General features: G+C 59.9%; 1 protein-coding gene across 1 annotated transcript in view; it reads left to right on the top strand.

Moving 5' to 3' along the window:
• BCR (BCR activator of RhoGEF and GTPase) overlaps positions 1 to 20,757 on the top strand; it is a 72,681-nt gene that overhangs the window by 27,225 nt on the left and 24,699 nt on the right. The window contains exons 2-7 of the mRNA XM_036307404.1: positions 6,692 to 6,873; positions 11,628 to 11,732; positions 12,594 to 12,779; positions 15,651 to 15,758; positions 17,643 to 17,703; positions 18,821 to 18,873. Coding sequence (XP_036163297.1) covers positions 6,692 to 6,873; positions 11,628 to 11,732; positions 12,594 to 12,779; positions 15,651 to 15,758; positions 17,643 to 17,703; positions 18,821 to 18,873 — 695 coding nt within the window. The remainder of the gene's footprint in view (positions 1 to 6,691; positions 6,874 to 11,627; positions 11,733 to 12,593; positions 12,780 to 15,650; positions 15,759 to 17,642; positions 17,704 to 18,820; positions 18,874 to 20,757) is intronic.

Genomic DNA, 20,757 nt, shown 5'->3' with positions numbered 1-20,757 from the left:
GGCAGTGGCCCAGGTCCTGAGGGACGGGGATTGGCCTCATTCTCTCCGGGCCTGTCCTGGAAGTGTGAGCTCAAATTCTGTGCCTTTATTTTTATTTTTTAAAATATATTTTTATTGATTTCAGAGAGGAAGGGAGAGGGAGGGAGAGAGAGAAACATCAGTGAGGAGTGAGAATCACGGATCAGCTGCCTCCTCCACGCCCCACACTGGGACAGAGCCCGCAACCCAGGCATCTGCCCTGACCGGGAATCGAACTGTGACCTCCTGGTTCATAGGTCCATGCTCAACCACTGAGCCACATCAGCCGGGCTCAAACGCTGTGCCTTTAACAGGACCTGAGTGAAGTGCCAGCCTCCCAGCGTGAGTGCCGGGCAGGTGACCAGGTGAGCCACGCTGTTACCCTTCCGTGTGGGGTGTTTCTGGGGCAAGCACCGCCTGGGAGCTGGTGTCGGATGCCTCTGGGAGCCTTGCCAGATGGCCCGGATCACGTGATTTTCGAGGGGCGGCCTCCTCCTGGGGTGGCAACACCTGGCGGGCCCAGGGCGACCTGCGGAGTAGTGCCTACACCGCCCTGCCCACAGGTTGAGGCTGTCCCTGGAGGACTCACTTTTCTCCAAAGGCACCTTCAGAACCAAGCACCTGCCCTGGCCGGTTTGGCTCAGTGGGTAGAGCATCAGCCTGCGGACCGAAGGGTCCCAGGTTCGATTCCGATCAAGGGCACATGCCTGGGTTGCAGGTCCATTCCCAGTAGGGGGCGTGCAGGAGGCAGCCAGTCAATGATTCTCTGTCATCGTCGATGCTTCTGTCTCTCTCCCCTCCCCCTTCCTCTCTGAAATCAATAAAAATATATTTAAAAGAAAAAAAAGAGCCCAGCACCTTTGTCAGGACCTGCTCTCCTGACTGGGCAGGTGGCAGGGATGGTGCCGAGTGGGCGTGTGACAGCTGTGCCAGGCGGGGGGAGGAGGATGGGCGCCTGGCCAGCTGGGGAGTGAGCTTGGGGCCGGTCCAAGCTGTCACACCGCGATGACAACCGGGATTATCGCCGTCTGTGCTAATTCCCACATGACAGTTTCAAGTTTCAGGTCAAGAGCAGAGGCTAGTCCTCCGTTTCCGCGTGCGTCGGCACCGAGCTCCTCGCGGCTTCTTTTCCGGTGGTTCCTCGGCTGTGTTCAAGGCCCTGTGCTCGCTCCACGGAAACCCTGTGGCCAGCAGACTCTGAGGCCCTGGGGGCAGGGGGGCGGGTACTGCTCCTGCCGATTTTTTTTTAAATCCTCACCCTTTTTCTGTTGCTTTTTAGGGAGTGGAAGAGAGAGGGAAAGACAGAGAGAAACATCGATGTGAGAGAGACACATCGATTGGTTTCTCCTGCGGGAGCCCCACCCAGGGCCCGGGCTAGGGAGGAGCTGCAACCAAGTAGGTTGCCTTTGACCGGTTTCGAACCCGGGACCCTTGGATCTGCAGGCCGGCGCTCTATCCACTGACCCGCTTTGGGCCTCTGAGGGGTGAGGTGGGGGCCTGATGGGCTTTGGGGTGGGTGGGCCAGCAGATGGGATCCCCGGGCCGCGTGGAGCGGTCCACGGGAGTAGAGAGCACAGCCGCCCGGGGGGAAGAAGCCGGGCTGGAGGAAGTCGTGGGGTTTTGTGGGGAGGAGCGACAGAGAGCCCGTGACTGTCAGGCTGGACCATGGCAGTAGCCAGGGCTTCCCGGAGTTACGAGACCTGCGCTTGTGGACGCGTCCTTCCCCGGCTCGCTCGCCCGCCACCCCCTCGGCGTGTGGGGTGGAGCGCCATTATCCCCATTTCACCGGTGGGAACGTCAAGATGAAAGGCGCCGCCTCAGCCGGGCCCGGGAGATGCAGGGATGTGAGAAGGCCCTGCAGGCTGGGACGGGAGGCTGGGAGCAGAGGAATTCCGGCCGCTTGATCCTTGAGCACAGAAGATTGTCCAGGGAAAACCCGAGTCAGCCTAGGCTCTGAACCCCACCACCTCCGGCCGGTCCTGGGCGGTTCACGCCCGCTCACATCTGGTGCCTCTCAGAATTCTGGTGCAAATCACCAGGTCTCACCCCATCACCACCCCCGCCTCAGCTCACATCCAGGATGCCGGAAGTGGGGGATCCAGCTCAGGGTGTGGCTAACCCCCCCTGCACCCCCCGAGGCTCCAGGAGGGGGCCTGCCCATGTGGATCCCCAACATGCTCAGGGCACGTTGCTTCAGCGTTCCTCTGTGAAAGGAGGTGCCAGGGGCTCCTTGGGGAGGTGTAAGTGGTCAAGGCTCTGCACCTGGGCAGTACCTGTTCCCAAGGCCGTGTGTTGCCCCCTCTGCGTCTAGAAGCGAGTAAGCCAGTGGCCCTTTCAAGAGCGCCATAGATTGGGGCGACCCAGGACTAGGGTGGGGGTGAGACTTGCAGGCTGGCCCCCAGGACTGAGCCGGAGCTGTGCCGCTCCAGGGCCAGAATACCAGCGCGCAAGCGGCTCCCTCTCCCCCGGGGAGACCCCGACTCCCCGCTGGCCCATCTCCGCATTCATGCCTCCCACAGAAAGGACCAGGCCTGGGAACCAGCGAGGGTGGAGTGGGCCTGTCTCAGCTAACCCCACGGCTGGGGGCTCACAGCTGACGCTTCTTTCTGACAGTCCTGGAGGCTGCGAGTCTGAGATAAGGCTGCCAGCCTGGTTGGTTTTATTTTATTTTTATATTTTTAAATATATTTTTATTGATTTCAGAGAAGAAGGGAGAGGGAGAGAGAGAGAGAGGAAAATCAGTGATGAGAGAGAATCATAGATCGGCTGCCTCCTGCACACCCCCTACTGGGGATTGAGCCCAAAACCCCGGGCATGTGCCCTGATCGGGAATTGAGCCGCGGCCTTCTGGTTCATAGGTCCATGCTCAACCGCTGAGCCACGCCAGCCGGGCCAGCCTGGTTGGTTCCTGGTGAGGATCCTATTCCTGCCTCCCTCTCCTCCGTTAAGTCTCTGTGGTCACTTCCCCGGGGAGGTGGTCTCGGCTGCCCTGCCTGCAAGCCCAGCTGCCTCTCATGGGTGGCCTCGCTGTGATGCACGTGTCATGTGACTCCTGGGATGCTGCCGGCTCCCGGGCTGCGGCTGGTCTGTGGTCCTCATACCATGTACCCAGCACGCTGCCCGGTCTGCAGTAGGGGCGTTGCACATCTTGACTAAACGGGTGCTCAGTAAATGCATCCGTTTGCTTGTCTGGGACCAAGTGCCTTAAGAAATCGCCCTGAGCCCCGTTGCTGCAGGCTCCGGGAGGTGCTGAAAAATAATAAAAATAATAATGACGTCACCCCACGCCCAAGGCTGCAGCTCTTTCCGGCTGCGGTTCCACCTCGGCCCGCCCTGCCCTGGCACCAGCTCGTTGCAGACCCAGCCCGACCCAGAGCATAAATAATCTCTCTCTCATGAGGATCTGGGGTCTTCAGGCACAGGAGGAGGCCCTTGGAGGCCCTAGAAGGTCCGTTAGCAACATCTGGATGCTGATGGGGGGGTCTTTGTCTGCCCATCCTGGGGCCACTCCGTCTTAGTGCTAAAAGTCACTGGCAGCCCTGGCTGGGTCGGCTCAGTGGATAGAGCACCGGCCTGTGGGCTGAAGGGTCCCGGGTTCGATTCTGGGCAAGGGCATGTGCCTCGGTTGCAGGTTCAATCCCAGCCCCGGTGGGGCCCGTGTGGGAGGAAACCAATCGATGTGTGTCTCTCGCACATTGATGTTTCTCTCTCTCTCTCTCTCTCTCTCTCTCTCTCTCTCTCTCTCTCTCTCTCTCTGCCTCTCCTTTCCACTCTCTAAAAATTAATGGGAAGATATCCTCAGGTGATGATTAAAAAAAAGAAAAAGTCACCCCAGAGTCATAGAAGCATGAACAGACTGTTGAACCTCAGAGGGAAGGCGGGGAGGGTGGGTGGGACGAGATCAACCAATGGACTTGTCTGCATCTATACATCACCCCTGGGCACAGACAATGGGGTGGGGGAGGGAGGAGGAGGATGGGAGCGGCTGGAAGAGGTTAATGGGGGGGAAGGAGGACCTGTGTACTTCCTATATTTCAACAACAGAGATGAAAAGGAAAAAAAGTGGCTGGCAGAGTTGACCTGGTGACTCAGTCTCCCTCCAACCAGCTGGAACCCAAACCCCGAGCGGGAGGAGCTCTGTTTCGGCCGCCAGCGTTCCCCGGAGACTCGGCCTCGCTCGGGGCATCTAGGGCTGCCCGGCGAGCTGGGGCGCGGGCCTCCCCGCTGGTATTTCCTGGCCCGTTGGGAGGATTTGACCGGCCTCGGGCCTTGTGTGACACACTCTCATCTGGACCGTGACCTCCCCCTGCCCCAGCAGCGGGGCTTCCCGTGCTGACCTGGTGATGTCCTTGTTGGGGTGACGGCATGAAGGCTGAAAGGTGCCAGGGTCCGGGGTGCTCCCTGTGCCCCTTCTTCTCCCATAGAACCAAGGGCTGGAGAGGCAGGCCTCTCGCCCGGGCGCAGTGACTCACCGGACGGGGGCGGTCTCGCGGATGAAGGGTTTTGACCCACTTGGTGCAGCTGCCAGGGGAAAGCAGAAACCAACCTGATCACTCGGCAAGGGCGGCCGCGCCCCCTGCCCGGGGGTGGCCCACGGTCGCGGTGCCAGCAGCTCTGACGTCTGTGCAGACGGTGCTCTGGGTTCTCAGGAAACAGCTGGACTAGGTCCTGGGTTCCTTGTTGAAGAGAGGAAAACAGATGTGTGTTCAGGGCGGGGGTGGGGGGGCTTGTAGGTGAAATGATACATAAAACTGAACATTTTAAAGTGAACAATCCGGCCGGCCGGTGTGGCTCAGTGGTTGAGTGTCGACCTATGAACCAGGAGGTCAGGGTTCGATTCCCGGTCAGGGCACAGGCCCGGGCTGTGGGCTCCTTCCCCTGTGGGGGGCGTGCAGGAGGCAGCCGGTCAATGATCCTCTGTCATCATTGATGGTTCTATCTCTCTCCCTCTCCCTTCCTCTCTGAAATCAATAAAAATATTTTTTTTTTAAAAAAGAGTTATGCATTTTAGCCGAAACCGGTTTGGCTCAGTGGATAGAGCGTCGGCCTGCGGACTGAAAGGTCCCAGGTTCTATTCCGGTCAAGGGCATGTACCTGGGTTGCGGGCACATCCCCGGTGGAGGATGTGCAGGAGGCGACTGGTCGATGTTTCTCTCTCATCGATGTTTCTGACTCTCTATCTCTCTCCCTTCCTCTCTGTAAAAAATCAATAAAATATATTTTTTAAAAAAATTAAAAAAGTTATGCATTTTATTTTTATTTCTTTTTGTATTTTTCATGGATTTCAGAGAGGAAGGGAAAGGGAGAGAGAGAAACATCAGTGATGAGAAGAATCATGGATTGGCTGCCTCCTGCACACACCCCCCCACTGGGGATCGAACCTGGGACCCTTCAGTCCACAGGCCGACACTCTATCCACTGAGCCATACTGGCCGGGGCCCGGCTGTGTTGTTTTCAAAGCTCCCCAGGTATCGCTGGCCTATAGCCAAGGCTCGGGACACCTGCTGAGCCGTGTGTGACCTGCTGGGAGTGGCAGAGGCGTGGGAGGCAGCGGAGACTGGCCGTCCGTGGGCCCCGTGGCTGGGCAGAGGCGTCACCCAGCACGCTGGCCATTCTGAGCTTGCGGTGACCACCGGGCCACTCCGGCCACTGCTCCTCCCGCTGCGCATGTGGAAAGAACGGAAAGGGACGTCCCCTGCCCCCCCAGGATTGCTGGGTCAGCTCCCAAGTCCGTGGGTGGCGTGGGCACCAGCAGCACCCGGGGCCGGAGCCCAGGGGGGCGGGGGGGGGGGGCGGGCGGAAGTTGGAAGCAGGTGAGTGATCACTGCAGAGGCGCCCGCGGCGATGACCCTAAGGTGGGGCTGCATGCAGGTGAGTCATGACGGGAGTGATGTCATCGGGGGACATGACCCAATCAGCGCGACCTCTCGGGAATCCATGGGCCGTGAACGTGCCTGTGGAGCCCAGAAGGGGCCCTCCTGTGGGCTCGGAGCAGGCGGGGCCTTGTGGGGCGACGTCCTGGCGCGGGGTCTGGGAGCAGAGCTACAGAAAGCCCCGGGGTGCGGCTTTAGGACTCAGCCTGGGGGGAAGGAAGCCGCGTGGCTTCAGCGGGGAGGCAGGGACTGCCCTCTGACGGAGACAGTCCCCAGGAGGGGGACCGTGTTGTGGGGTGAGCCGCTCTCGGTCCTCATAGGCGCTCTGATGGGGGTCCGGGTGGGCGGGCCCGGCGGATGTGGGGCGCGGCGTGGGGTGGCCGTGGCTTGCCCCGGGCCTCCGTGCTGGCCTGTGCTCTCCACCCTGTCACACCCCCACGGACAGGCGTCTGAGGGACTGTTCCATTCGGGGTCTGCCTGTCTGTGATGGCTCAGGGCCCCTCCCGGGATAAGGAGCATGTGTCCCAGGCGGCGTCCGGAAGCCCAGTCTCATACTGTCTGGGCGCAGCTGCTGTCCGTCCCCTGCGCGCCCCGGGGTCTGTGGCCAGGCGCTTGTGAAGGTGAGGTCCGTGTGCCTGAGGTCCCTGTTTGGTGCCTGCAGGTGGCAGATGGCATCAGCTGGGCCCCTGCTGGGACAGGTGGGATGTCGTCGGCCCTTCAGTGTGCCCTGTCCCCCCACACACACACCCCCACACCCCCATACCCCCGTCTCTGACACAGGCCGCCTCTCTCACACACAGACACGTCCTTCGGAACGCCGCCTGGATACGGCTGCGCCGCGGACCAGGCGGAGGAGCAGCGCCGGCACCAGGACGGACTGCCCTACATCGATGACTCGCCCTCCTCCTCGCCCCACCTGGGCAGCAAGGGCAGGGGCAGCCGGGATGCGCTGGCCTCGGGCGCCCTGGAGCCCGCCAAAGCGGTGAGTCCCAGGCAGCGGGCAGCTGTCCTTGTCCCAGAGGCTCCGGAAGCCCAGTCCCTCCGCTCAGGGGCAGGGGACCGGCAAGTGATGGAGCAGCCAGGGTTGGATGTCGGTCATTCAAACTTCTTTCTCCTCCCTTCATCGGGCACAGGGACCGCCTGCTGGTGCAGGGAGCTGTCAGCCCGAATGCAGGAGGCGGGCAGCTCATGCTGGGACCTGTGGGGGCGGCCCCCACATGGGTGCTGAGCAGGAGAGGCGCCCACAAATGCACTTGCTCCCTCTTACTAGAGGGGGTGCTGACGACCTCACCCATTTGACCACAGTCATTTTAAAAAATACATATTTAAAAAAAATAAAAAATAAAAAATAAAAAAAATAAAAAAAATAAAAAATACATATTTTTATTGATTTCAGAGAGGAAGGGAGGGGGAAAGAGAGAAACATCAGTGATGGGAGAGAGTCCTGGATCGGCTGCCTCATGCACGCCCCACACTGGGGATCGAGCCAGTGCCCAGGGCATGGGCCCTGACCGGGAGTCGAACCCTGACCTCTGGGTCCATAGGTGGAGGCTCAACCACTGAGCCACACCGGCCGGGCCATTCCTTCGTGAGAAGACCCCTGCCCCTGGGGCAGATTGCACCTCTGTCTTTCTGGTCCCCTCGCCCCTGATGGCAGGGCCCTCCCCCTTGTGCTTAGCTTGTTTCTGGGTGATTTCCACCCCAGGATTAAACACGGGAGGAGTCTGTTCTTCCTGCTGCTGCGTGGAAGAGCGAGGCCTGTGTCTTTTCACAGCGGCTGCTTCTCTGGGCCGGCGCCTCCGCTGCAAAAAGGCTTCTTACTTAAGCTTTTGTGATTTCTAAAGACCTCGGGCCCGAGGCCTGTGCCAAAACCTGCAGACGGGAGGGGAACCGGTGTGTGGCACACACCTGCCTGTGCGGCTTCTTACCCAGCATCCAGTTGCACCATTTTACACAAAGCCAAGGCTCAGAGAGGTGAAGCAACTGGCTCCAGGCCATTCAGCGATCCGATTGGACGCCTTCCTGAGCCCTCGGCTTCCTACAGGCAAGGACCCTCAGGGGCCTGAGTAAGCAGGTGGAGTCCTGAGCCCGGGAGGACCCCTTCCTGTCCCGCCACCGCCCCTGAGGGCTCTCTCTCCCTGACAGGACCTCCTCCACCTTCAGGTCCCTTGAGGAGACTCTCCCTGTGCCCCAGGCACCCACCCCCGCCCCAGACTCCTGCCCTCAGACCCTCACCCGCACTGACCGGCCCGCGTGGAGTTCTAGATCCATCCATTGTGGGTTTGCTGGCTCAGGAATCGTCATGCAGCACTTATTGCTCCAGACACGGTGCTGGCGCAGGGCGTGTCAGCATCAGGCACAGAGTGTCCCCAGGCCCTGCCCGAGGAGCCGCGCCCATTGTGCTCAGGGAGGCGGCTGGGTGTGACGCCTGGGTGTCATTTCCCAGAGTGGCTCTCGGCCAAGATCTTAATGGCTGGTTCCTACTCAGTGCCTATGCACTCACGTGCATGCACGTTCATACATGCACACACATGCACGTGCACACTCACACACACGCACACACGTTCATACATGCACGTGCACACACACACACATGCACGTTCATTCATGCACCTAGCTCATGTATAGTTACAGGATGCCACAAAGCAAGCTGGCAGTCCAGGAAGGCTCTTCATTTTTTGTTGTTGCTTTTTCATATATTTTTATTGATTTCACAGAGGAAGGGAGAGGGAGAGAGAGAGAGAAACATCAGTGATGAGAGAGAATCATGGATCGGTTGCCTCCTGCACGCCCCCTACTGGGGATCGAGCCTTCAATCCAGGCAGGTGCCCTTGACCAGAATCGAACCCAGGACCCTTCAGTCCTCAGGCTGGTGCTCTATTCACTGAACCACACTGGCTAGGGCCAGGAAGGCTCTTTGGATGCTCCCGGGGCAGTGAGGACGTGATACAAGCCCCAGGGATACAGGAAGCGGAAGTAGATGGGACGCAGGGACCGGCCCCTTCCCTGTTCACACCCAGGCGGCCGAGGCTTGGGGCTAAAGGAGCTCACCTGGCCGGGCCGGCTCTGCAGCCCCTTCCCGCACTCCTGGCCCCGGTGCGTCCTGCCGGGCCGGCCGTCTTCACCACCAGGCGCCTCCCTCCCACCGGGCCAGGAAGGGTGAATGGCCATTAGGGCTGGGGACACAGGGAGGCCACACTGCTGGTCCTGGTTCCGGGTTCTGGTGACACCGGGGGCCCTGGCTGGCCTCGGTCAGGTGTTTCTTTGAAACCAGCATTTCTCACCTTAGCCGGTTTGGCTCAGTGGATAGAACGTCAGTCCGTGGACTGATCCAGGTTCGATTCCAGTCAAGAGCACGTACCTTGGTTGCAGGCTTGATCCCCAGTCCTGGTCGGGGCATGTGCAGGAGGCAACCAATCCATCTGTCTCTCTCACGTCGATGTTTCTCTCTCTATCCTTCTCCTTTCCACTCTCTCCAAAAATCAATGGAAAGGTATCCTCCGGGGAGGATTAACCGGAAAAAAAAAAAGCAGCACTTCTCCCCTGGGGTGGATTGGGCCCCGGGGGCGTGTGGCTGCAGCTGCAGCAGCTGAGCTGTGTGCTGCTCCTCGCACATGTTGAGTACAGGCCGGAGATGCTGCTCTCCACCCTGCAAGGCACACAGTGGCCCCAGTTCCCAACAGAGGTCCTCCAGCCCCCGATGTCAGGGGTGCTGGGGGCCAGGGCCTGCCCCTCATCCTGGGTCTCCCTGAGAGGTTTGGGGAGGTGAGTGACGAAGGGGCGGTGTTTTCCCTCCACGCCCACGGACTCCCCTGTGGGCTGAGGAACCTGGTGGTGGAACAGGCAGGCCATTAGGTCACCTTCCCTGAACACGGGGCCCCTCCCCTCTTGGGCATGGCCAGCCTCCAGCACCAGGCTCTGCCCCACCCCGTCCGTCCCGGGTCAGGGAGCCGGCCGGGCCGGTGGCCAGGCAGTCACGAGGCAGTTGTCATGGCCTTTAGCATCATCATCGTCTGTCTGAGTTCCCTGGGGTGGCCATAACCAAGCGCCACGGAGTGGGGAGCCTAAGCCACAGAGATTTACTGCTCCTGTTTCTGGAGTCGGGACGTCCAGGGTCACGGTGCCGGCAGGGCTGGTTTCTCCTGAGGCCTCTCGCTGGCTGAGCCACGGCTGTCTTCTCCCTGTGTGTCTGCATCTCAGACTCCTTTCCACACATCCAGACACTGACATTCAAGCTCACGTTCGCCGCAGGTGCGCTGCGTGACTTGATATGGGTGTGCATTGTGAAGTGGTGATGTGTCTCCGTGGTCGGCAAACTGCGGCTTGCGAGCCACATGCTCTTTGGCCCCTTGAGTGTGGCTCTTCCTAAGCCTTAGGAGTACCCTAATTAAGTTAATAACACTGTACCTACCTATATAGTTCAAGTTTAAAAAATTTGGCTCTCAAAAGAAATTTCAATCGTTGTACTGTTGATATTTGACTCTGTTGACTAATGAGTTTGCCAACCACTGGTCTAGGTAACATCCATCGCCTCACACAGTTACAGATTTTTTTTTCTTATGCAAACTTTGAAAATTTGCTCTCTTAGCAACTTTCACATAGACAAACGGTATTATTTTTTAAAAAATATATATTTTATTGATTTTTTACAGAGAGGAAGGGAGAGGGATAGAGAGTTAGAAACATCAATAAGAGAGAAACATCGATCAGCTGCCTCCTGCACACTCCCCACTGGGTATGTGCCCGCAACCAAGGTACATGCCCTTGGCCGGAATCGAACCTGGGACCCTTGAGTCCGCAGGCCGAGGCTCTATCCACTGAGCCAAACCGGTTAGGGCACAAACGGTATTATTAACGGCAGTCCCCGTGCTGTACCATACATCCCCAGGACAGGACTGACTTCTTTTATGACTGGGACCCCCTGACGTCTTCTTGTCAGGACACCGGTCACCGTGGCTTCGGGCCACTGCAAAGGCCTCACTGGACCGTGATCTTTAAAGACCCGAACGCAGAGTGCAGCCGTGGTGTTAGCACAGCTGGGACTGGAATGTGGTCCTCCGGCTGTGTGGGCTCTGTCTGCCCCCGGCCCCAGCGTCCAGGGGCGTGAGCTCTGGCTTCTGGAGGCAAAGGCGGTCGAGCTGTATTGATTGGAGGGGAGGGGATCCTGTAGCCCACCCCTAAGGGGGTCCCTGCCCCCAGAATCAGAACAGCAGGCTCGAGAGGCAAAGGTCCTGAGCCCTGGGAGCACCGTAGGGGTTCCCCTGGGGCAGGTGGCAGCAGCCCCCAGCTCCGCCCTGAGGCCAGAAGGGAGGGTGTGTGGCAGGAGGCAGCATAGGACTGCCTGGCCCTTCGGTCCAAGGGTCAGGTGATAGTGGCAGATTCCTGGCAGGGAGTGACAGTGGCAGAGGGAGCTGGGGTGGCCGTGCGGCAGGTCCCGACGCCCCTCAGCTCGGCCTCTCCTGGGCCCCCCACTCCTCGGTCGCAGGAGGAAGGTGTGGCGGAGGAAGGCCGTGCCCGGCTGGCTCGGCTCCAAGCTCCCCAATGTCAAGACCAGCGGTGGCTCTCGGCTTGGCGGTGACCACGCGTGAGTGGCCGACATGCCGGGGTGTCCGTGATGCCCTCTGATGCCACCCGGAGCCTCCTGGGAGGCTGGTCAAGGTGGACACACTTCCTCTCTGAGACGGGCCGCCTCGGGCACCACCTCGCAGATCTGACTTCTGTCTGCTTCTCCCGCAGACTGAGCTGGACCTGGAAAAGGGCTTGGAGATGAGGAAGTGGGTCCTGTCCGGCATCCTGGCGAGTGAGGAGACGTACCTCAGCCACCTGGAGGCGCTGCTGCTGGTGAGGCGGGTGTGGGGAGGGGGGGGCTGGTGGGTGGGGCAGGGCCGCGGGGAGCTGTCAGCTCACATGGCCCGGGCCGAAGGTAGCTGGCTGGAGCCAGGGCACCCACCCTCCTGGGAGTCATGGAGGCACCTGTGGGAGGGTTGGGGCAGGCCGCCTGGGTGGAGGCCGGAGCTTCCCAGGGGCGGTGGATGGCAGCATAAGACAGGTGCCAACCCAAGCTGGCTTCGCATGGTTATATTTCATGGAATTTAAATACATTTTTATTGATTTCAGAGAGGAAGAGAGAGGGAGAGAGCTAGAAACATCAATGAGGAGAGAGCATCATGGATTGGCTGCCTCCTGCACGTCCCCTACTGGGGATGGAGCCCACAGCCCGGACATGTGCCCTGACTGGGAATCGAACCATGACCTCCTGGTTCATAGGTCGACGCTCAGCCACTGAACCATGCCGGCCAGGCTGTATGTCATAGAATTTAAAAATAATAGCACAGAGCCCTAGCTGGTGTGGCTCAGTGGATAGAGCATTGGCCTATAGACCAAAGGGTCCCAGGTTCAATTCCGGTCAAGGGCACTTACCTTAGTTACAGGGTCCTCCCCAGCCTGGGCCCTGGTCAGGGTGCGTGCAGGAGGCAACCCATCGACGTGTCTCTCTCACATCGATGTTTCATTCTGTCTTTCCCTCTCTCTTCCACTCTCTCTAAAAATCGATGGAAAAATACCCTCGGGTGAGGCTTAAAAAATAATAATTAAAAAAATAAAGGCACGTATGTCACATGACCAAGATCTTCTGTGGCCATCCCATGCCCCTGGCCCATGGCGAGCCCTTTCATGGTGGCCCCTCGCCTGTGCCCCCTGCAGCCCATGAAGCCTCTGAAGGCGGCGGCCACCACCTCCCAGCCGGTGCTGACGAGCCAGCAGATCGAGACCATCTTCTTCAAAGTGCCTGAGCTCTACGAGATCCACAAGGAGTTCTACGACGGGCTGTGCCCCCGCGTGCAGCAGTGGAGCCACCAGCAGCGCGTGGGCGACCTCTTCCAGAAGCTGGTGAGTGACGGGAGCCGGGAGCCGGGAGCCGGTGCGCAGCCGCCCGCCGGGAGGGAGCGCGGGGCTGCGGAGGCGGCTGGCGGGGGCGGGCCTCTCCCGGGACCTGCAGGTGGGTGCTGCTGGGGCTCGGGGGACACCAAGGTGACAGTTCAAGTAAAGAGTCTGGGGTGGTGCCCGGCCGGGGTGGCTCAGTGGTTGAGCGTCGACCTATGAACATGCCGGGTTGCAGGCTTGATCCCCAGGAGGGGGCGTGCAGGAGGCAGCCGATCAATGAGTCTCTCATCGTTGATGTTTCTGTCTCTCTCTCCCTCTCCTTTCCTCTCTGATATCAATAAAAAAATAATATATTTTTTTAAAAGGCTCTTGAATCACTTGCAGACTTTTTTGAAATATTGAAAAGTATTTTTTAAACTATATTTTTATTCATTTCAGAGAGGAAGGGAGAGGGAGAGAGAGATAGAAACACCAATGATGAGAGAGAATCGTGGATTGGCTGCCTCCTGCATGCCCCCTACTGGGGATGGAGCCTGCAACCTAGACACGTGCCCTTGACTGGAATCGAACCTGGGACCCTTTAGTCTGCAGGCCGACGCTCTATCCACTGAGCAACACCAGCAAGGGTTTAAAATGTTTATTTATTGAGTTGAGAGAGAGAGAAAGAGAGAAACCGATCTGTTGCATTCATTGGCTGACTCTTTTTTTTTTTAAATATATTTTATTGACTTTTTACAGAGGGGAAGGGAGGGAGAGAGAGAGTCAGAAACATCGATGAGAGAGAAACATCGATCAGCTGCCTCCTGCACACCTCCCGCTGGGGATGTGCCCGCAACCAAGGCACATGCCCTTGACCGGAATCGAACCCGGAACCTTTCAGTCCGCAGGCCGACGCTCTATCCACCGAGCCACACCGGTTTCGGCCTTGGCTGACTCTTGTATGTGCCCGGCTGCGGTGCTGGTATTCCACACGCGCTCCGTATGCACATTTCCCCCCCCGTCAGCCGTGGCGTTCCTTCCAGCCACTCGTCCTCTGACGCAGGACCCAGTCCAGGGTCACAGATGGGCTTGGCTGTCGCGTCTCCTTAGTGTCCCTCCCTCTCTCCAGTCCCTTGGCCTTGACGCCTCTCCCATGACCTGACTGCTTTTCTGAAGGGGACAAGCCAGTCTGGGTCTGGGTGACCTTTCCTCAGGAACAGCTTGCACTGGGGCGGAGCCCACAACCCGGCCGCGTGCCCTGACCGGGAGTCAGACCCTGACCTCCTGGCTCGGACAGGTCCCTGCTCACCCGCTGAGCCACGCCGGGCAGGCTGCACGTATTTACTTATCGTGTCTCTCCCGGAGCTGGCCGCCCCGTGGCTGGGTGACTCGTGGCTGTGGTGGCCGTGCCTGCAGCCCGGCCTCCTCTGGGTGGGAGGGGCTCAGGGACCTGCCGGGGAGGGAGAAGGGCTCTGGGCCGGACTGTGGTACCGACAATGAGAACCTGAAGTTTGGGGGTGCAGTGACTTTTCCGGGGTGATGGACGTGGCGGGAGCCAGGCAGGGCCTCCCCCAGCTGCTGCTTCTTGTTGTGCGCCCCCACACCCTCCATGCAGCCCCCATTGGGAGCAGGGCCAGGAGACCAGACAGTGCTGAGAGCGCCTGACTTACCCAGTGTCTGGATTGTCATCTGGAGAAACATAAAATTCAATGTAAATGCAAATGCATGTAGAAGTAAAGGTTCGATTCTACACAGGACAGACCCCAGCATCAGGGGAAGCCTCAGGCTTCAGTTCCTGTTGGCAGCAGTGGGAGGCCCGGCCGGGTGGGTCCCCTGGGCCCGCCCTGACCCTCCCTGAGCCTGGGCTTCTGGTGCAACGTGAGGGCCGGCTCCTCCCCCAGCCTCTGCAGACGGCCCGGGGCTCCCGGACGGCGGTGGCTGCACACACGCTTCTCCCCATGGAAGGGGCTGCTCCGTGGAGTGTCTGAGCTGTGGGCTCTGTGGGGAGACCCTCTGCTAATGTCTTTGGCTTGAAAAGGCCTCTCACCTTGTAGCCAGCGGGCTGTGTGATGCCTGGGTCCCCTCGCCAGGTCTGGGCCGGGCTCATATCTGAGCAGTTGGAGCCTCTCCAAAGGCAACCAGATGGCACGACCCTTACGTGTCTGCAGGGATCGGATGTGACTGGGGCCCTGGCCGGTGTGGCTCAGTGGATAGAGCATCGGCCTGCAGACCGAAGGGTCCCAGGTTCGATGCTGAGCAAGGGCATGTACCTCGGTTGCAGGCTCCTCCCCAGCCTGGGCCCTGGTTGGGGCTCTTGCAGGAGGCAAGCAATTGATGTGTTCTCTCGCATCGATGTTTCCCTCTCTCTTCCACTCTGTCTGAAAATCAGTGGGAAAATATCCTCCAGTGAGGATTTAAAAAACAATACCGATGTGAAGGGAGCATCGAATCCACCACAGGCTTGAGGGGCCGACCTCCTTGTCCACGTTGGTCTCCTGCGGCCAGAAGGGGCAGGTGCCACTCCATCCCACCTGCGTGGACACCTCTGTCTGCCTTCACCGACAGCCTTGAACTTCCGCTCTTGTCAGTGGCACCTTTTAAAGGCGTCGGGTGGGAAGACGAAGCAGCTGGGGCGGGGAGCCGTTACCTGCCCGGGGTGGGCCGTGAGTCACTTCTCGTGTCGCTGTCGCTGTGGGAGAGGGAAGCGGGCTCGGTGCGTGGGGCGGGGAGGCAGGTGGGAGGCTGCGGCGGGGGGAGCTGAGCTGTCTGCAGCTCTGCACCGCCTGGCACCTGGGTTCCTCCGGAGCTGTGCACAGCAGCTCGATTCTCAGCGAGATGGGGTGCCGCGGCGCCTGTCTCACCCCTGCCCCCCGCTCTCTGCCCTGCTCCTCCCTGCAGGCCAGCCAGCTGGGCGTGTACCGGGCCTTTGTGGACAACTACAAAGTCGCCATAGAAATGGCCGAGAAGTGCTGCCAGGCCAACACTCAGTTTGCAGAGATCTCCGAGGTAGGCGGGGGCGCTTCGGACAGGGCACCTGCAGCCCGGCGGGCGGGCCCCGCGCTGGGCGTTGGTCCCCGCGACCCAGCAGAACAAGGCGCGCCAGGCCAAGGTTGGTCGTTCGCCTCAGCCGTTTCCAGGTGCCTCCGGGTGGGCACCGTCAGCCCTGCCCCTGCAGGGACCCTGTTGTGAGCAGACAAGGAGCAGCTGAGGTTCCTCCCCCACCCCCTCCTGCCCCCCAACACCCACCCGGGGCCAGGCCTGATGCTGGGGCTCAGTCAGGTCCCTGGATAGATGCAGTGAGGGGGGTCCGCAGTTCTGTCCTTTTTAAAAAATATATTTTTTTTCTTTCTTTTTTTTTTTAAATATATTTTATTGATTTTTTTACAGAGAGGAAGGGAGAGAGATAGAGAGTTAGAAACATCGATGAGAGAGAAACATCGATCAGCTGCCTCCTGCACATCTCCTACTGGGGATATGCCCGCAACCCAGGTACATGCCCTTGACCGGAATCGAACCTGGGACCTTTCAGTCCGCAGGCCGACGCTCTATCCACTGAGCCAAACCGGTTTCGGCTAAAAAATATATTTTTTTATTGATTTCAGAGAGGAACGGAGAGAGAGAGAGAGAGAGAAGCATCAATGATGAGAGAGGATCATGGATCGGCTGCCTCCTGCACGCCCCACACTGGGGATCGAGCCCGAAACCTGGGCATGTGCCCTTGACCGGAATGGAACCGTGACCTCCTGGTTCATAGGTCGATGCTCCACCACTGAGCCACACCGGCCAGGGCCTCACTTTTGCTGTTGGAGCCGTCCCGCTCCTCGGAACTCTGACTCGCCTTCCCCGACCACATAAGGACTCGGGTGGGAAAGATCTGCATGTGGGGAAGGCGGCCTCTGAAGAAGTGGGAACTAGAACCAGGGAGAGCGTCCGGCCTCCTGCTGGGAGACCATCGCGCCCGACCATCGCGCCCGACCATGGTGCCTGGCTGTGTGCCACAGGCTCTGTGCCCTTGTATAACGTATCGCGGGAGGTGGCGTGTCCTGGGCCCTGGCACTTGCCATCTCCTGCAGTGATAACATGGGCCACGTGTTCCTCCAGGCCCCGTGGGGCGCCCGCTCCCCGCCTGGCGCTGCTGGGCACGGGCTATGCACCCCCCAGGGCTCCGGGCCGGCTCCAGACTCCCCTCCCCAGCTGCCCAGGTTTCGCCTGGCACGTTCAGTCCCTTCTTTTCCTGAGCTCATTCAGTGACCAGCCCCACACACACCCCTAACAGCTGGAATGTTGGCCCAGAATCCAGAGTGACCTTGACAAATTACAGACCTAATTCTCTAAGGGAGGCTGCGGTTCATTGGGCCAAGGTTAAGTCTGCCTGGGCAGGTTGCTATAGAGGAGGGAAGAAACGGTGGTGGGACACCCCCCCGGGGGTTATGGGGGTCCCACCAGCCGCACACAAGTGGGAATCTAAGCCAAGGCCAACAGCCAGCCCCCCATCAGGCCGGTACCACCGGGCGGCATTTGCTTTGGTTCTCCGTCCACGTTTCAAAAGAGCAGAGCCCATCAGGGAGGAGAGAGAATCGCTGACCGGCTGCTTCCTGCACGCCCCCCACTGGGATCGAGCCCGCAACCCGGGCCTGGGCCCCGACCGGGAGTCCAACCGTGACCTCCTGGTTCACAGGTCGACGCGCCACCACTGAGCCCCGCCGGCCGGGCGCATGCCCTGTGTCATATACTGTGGCCCAGGACCCCCGCCCCGGGCCGCCGCATCTGGGGTTCCTCGCGGTGCGAGAGGGTGAGAGGGCCGTGGCAGGTTCCCCGACCCTGGGACTGCCCGCCCCATCGCCACTGCTGGCATTGTGCCCCGTGAAAATGCGCCTTTTTTCTTGGCAGAACCTGAGAGCCAGAAGCAACAAGGATGCCAAGGACCAGATCACCAAGAACTCCCTGGAAAGTGAGTTCTCGTGCCGAGGCCTCTTCGTGCCCCTGAGGGGGCGGCCGCTGCGAGCAGACGGGGCATTTGCTGGGGAAGTGAAGGTGGTGCCCGCCGGTCGCCCTCTGGACTCCCCGCAGTGGTGTCGGGACGAGGACAGAGCAGCGGGGCCTGGCAGGGCGGGGAAGGAAGAGGGCAGGACAGCTTGCCACCAGCAGTCACAAACAGGAAAAATGGTGGGCGTGAGCAGATACCCACAAACCAGGCGTTGCCTGGCATTAAAAATGTCATGCTGGCCCCAGGAGCCCCAGGAGCCCCTGCTTTCAGATGACAAAACACGTTTGGGACAAATGTCACCCACGCAGAACCCAGGCCCCAAGAGGTGCATGCATAGAGGGTGCAGCCAGGGCGCCAGGCCTGCTCTCGGCCTCCTCCTCTCTCTGGGGGGAAGTGTGTTGGGAGAGAGGGGCCACTTCTCCCTCCCTGTTGCTAGGGCAGCGGGAGGTCACACTCGCAGGGAAGAGCAGGGGTGCCTCTGCTGCCCAGAGCTTCCCCTGCTCAGCCTCGGTCTCCCTGTCTGTAAAATGGGGACAGCGATGCGCTCTGCACACAGGCTGCGGGAGGCGCGGGCGGAGAGGCACTGGTGTGTGTATCGGGACACATCACAGCGTCTAAGCCTTCGGGGCGGTGCTCACCGTGGGAAGCGGGGCCCTGGGCCCACCGGTAAAGACGAGAGCCATGGCACCCCCTGAGTTGGCTCCTGTCGTTCTCACGATCAGGCCTCCAAACTGCAAGAGAGAGTGGCATGCAGCCAGTTGGCTCCCGGGGGCCCTGGCCTGGAGAGCAGGTCTCCCGCCAGGGTGGGGACCCCCGCTGGCCCGTCCTCACGGGGTGCTGGCGGGCTCCCCAACCCCAGGGGGACACTAAGCAGCTTAGCGGTTGTCACTGAGTCAGCCACCAGGGCTCGGCTTCTGACGGCAGCTCTGGGCTCCACGTTCATGGCACAGACTGAACGCCCAATGCCGTGGACCCGGCCTTCCTGGTACTCGAGGTCACTGAGCAAGGGGTTCGCTCACCGCGAGGGTGAGCGGGTGGGGGCGGGGCGGCTCTCTCCACGGTGGCCCCTCTCTCCCCGCAGCCCTGCTCTACAAGCCTGTGGACCGGGTGACGCGGAGCACGCTGGTCCTGCACGTGAGTCCCGCGCCCCGGCCTTCCCACTGGCCTCTCGGCTCCCGCTGTCCTCGGGCGGACACGGGTGTTTATGAGGGGCCCCTACTCCCCTTTTTCTGCTCCCTGCCTTCACTGGAGATGCAGACATGAGGTGCCCCTGCCATCCTGGACTCCTGGGGAGGGGATGTGGGGGAACAGCAGGCTCTCGGGGTGTCCTAGGCGCTCCCCTTGGAGCAGGGGCAGGGCGGGGCATCCCGTCTCCTGTGGGAACTAGGACTCCAGGTTGGTCAGCGTGGGCACAACAGCGGGTGCGTTCCGGGGCCTGGAGGGTGGCCACCGCCTCCCAGCCTGGGGAGGCCCCGCCTTGTAGGGCTGTCTCTGAAGGCGGTGAGGCAGACCCTGAATGGGTTGTCTTTTTTTTTTTAACGTTTTCATTGATTTCAAAGAGGAAGGGAGAGAGAGAGAGAGAAACATCAATGATGAGAGAGAATCAGGGATCAGCTGCCTCCTGCACGCCCCCCACTGGGGATCAAGCCTGCAACCCGGCATGTGCCCTGACTGGGAATCGAACTGTGACCTCCTGGTTCATAAGTCAATGCTCAGACCACTGAGTCACGCCGGCCAGGCAAGGGGTTGTCTTAATACTGAGAAGCAAAACCAGGAAACACACATGGCCCCTATTCCTACTGCCCGGGAGACGCTGCTCACAGACTTAGAGCAAGTTGCACAGCCACTGAGCCTCGCACGCTGGGGCTGTGAGCTTTCGGACGGAGGGAGAGGAGACGAGGTTTCCAGTTTGGAAGCATCTGGCCCGTGGCTCGTGTCCCCTCGCTGTGATGGTCAGGCTGCACCGCCCAGTGCCCTGGCGGGGCTGCAGGGAGCCTGTGGGCTGTCTGTGCAGGGCGCCTGGACTTGGGAGCGGAAGAGATTGTGTTTCTCTGACCAGGGAGCTGGTGACCTTGAGGGCGAGTCACGTGCATCCCTCGAGGAGAAGGAGGCCGTGCTGCGTCCTTAGGCTCTTATCTACCAGGGGAGGAGCTGGGGGGCTGGGGGAGCTGCTTCCTCCTGACCTGGCACTGCCCGTGCTTCATGCTTCCGGACCGGGACCGGGTCCGCCCCCTAGGGACGTGCTGCCATGTCTGGAGACGTCTGTGGTTGTTAAGCTGCAGATGAGGAGGTGCTGCTGGCATCCAGTGGGTGAGGCCGGGGAGGTGCCAGCTCCCACAGGACACAGGACCACACCCACCACAGAGAATCATTTGGCCCAGCCCGGCCGGCGAGGCTCAGTGGTTGAGCTTCGACCTATGAACCAGGTCACGGTTCGATTCCCAGTCAGGGCACATGCCCGGGTTGTGGGCTCCATCCCCAGTGTGGGCCGTGCAGGAGGCAGCCGATCCATGATTCTCTCTCATCATTGATGTTTCTATCTCTCTTTCCCTCTCCCTTCTCACAAATCAATAAAAATACTTATTTAAAAAATCAGCCGTAGCCAGTTTGGCTCAGTGTATAGAGTACCGACCTGTGGACTGAAGGGTTCCAGGTTCGATTCCAGTCAAGGGCATGTGCCTCGGTTGCAGGCTTCTCTCCGGCCCAGGTTCTGGCCGGGGCGTGCAGGAGGCAACCCATCGATGTATTCCTCTCACATCGATGTTTCTCTCTGTCTCTCCCTCTCCCTTCCACTCTCCCTAAAAATCAATGGAAAAATATCGCCAGGTGAGGATTAAAAAAAAATAAAAGTATTCGGCCCAGAGTGTCACCAGTGCCAGGGTGGAGGCAGCCTGCCCTGGACCCTGAGGGTGGGAGCCCCTTTTTTTTTTAATATATTTGATTGATTTTACAGAGAGGAAGGGAGAGAGATAGAGAGTCAGAAACATCGATGAGAGAGAAACATCGATCAGCTGCCTC

This window comes from Myotis myotis, unplaced genomic scaffold, assembly GCF_014108235.1.
Source record: "Myotis myotis isolate mMyoMyo1 unplaced genomic scaffold, mMyoMyo1.p scaffold_m19_p_47, whole genome shotgun sequence".
Taxonomy (NCBI): Eukaryota; Metazoa; Chordata; class Mammalia; order Chiroptera; family Vespertilionidae; genus Myotis; species Myotis myotis.
The sequence above is the reverse complement of the archived record's forward strand: the minus strand, read 5'-3'. Positions and strand labels throughout refer to the sequence as shown.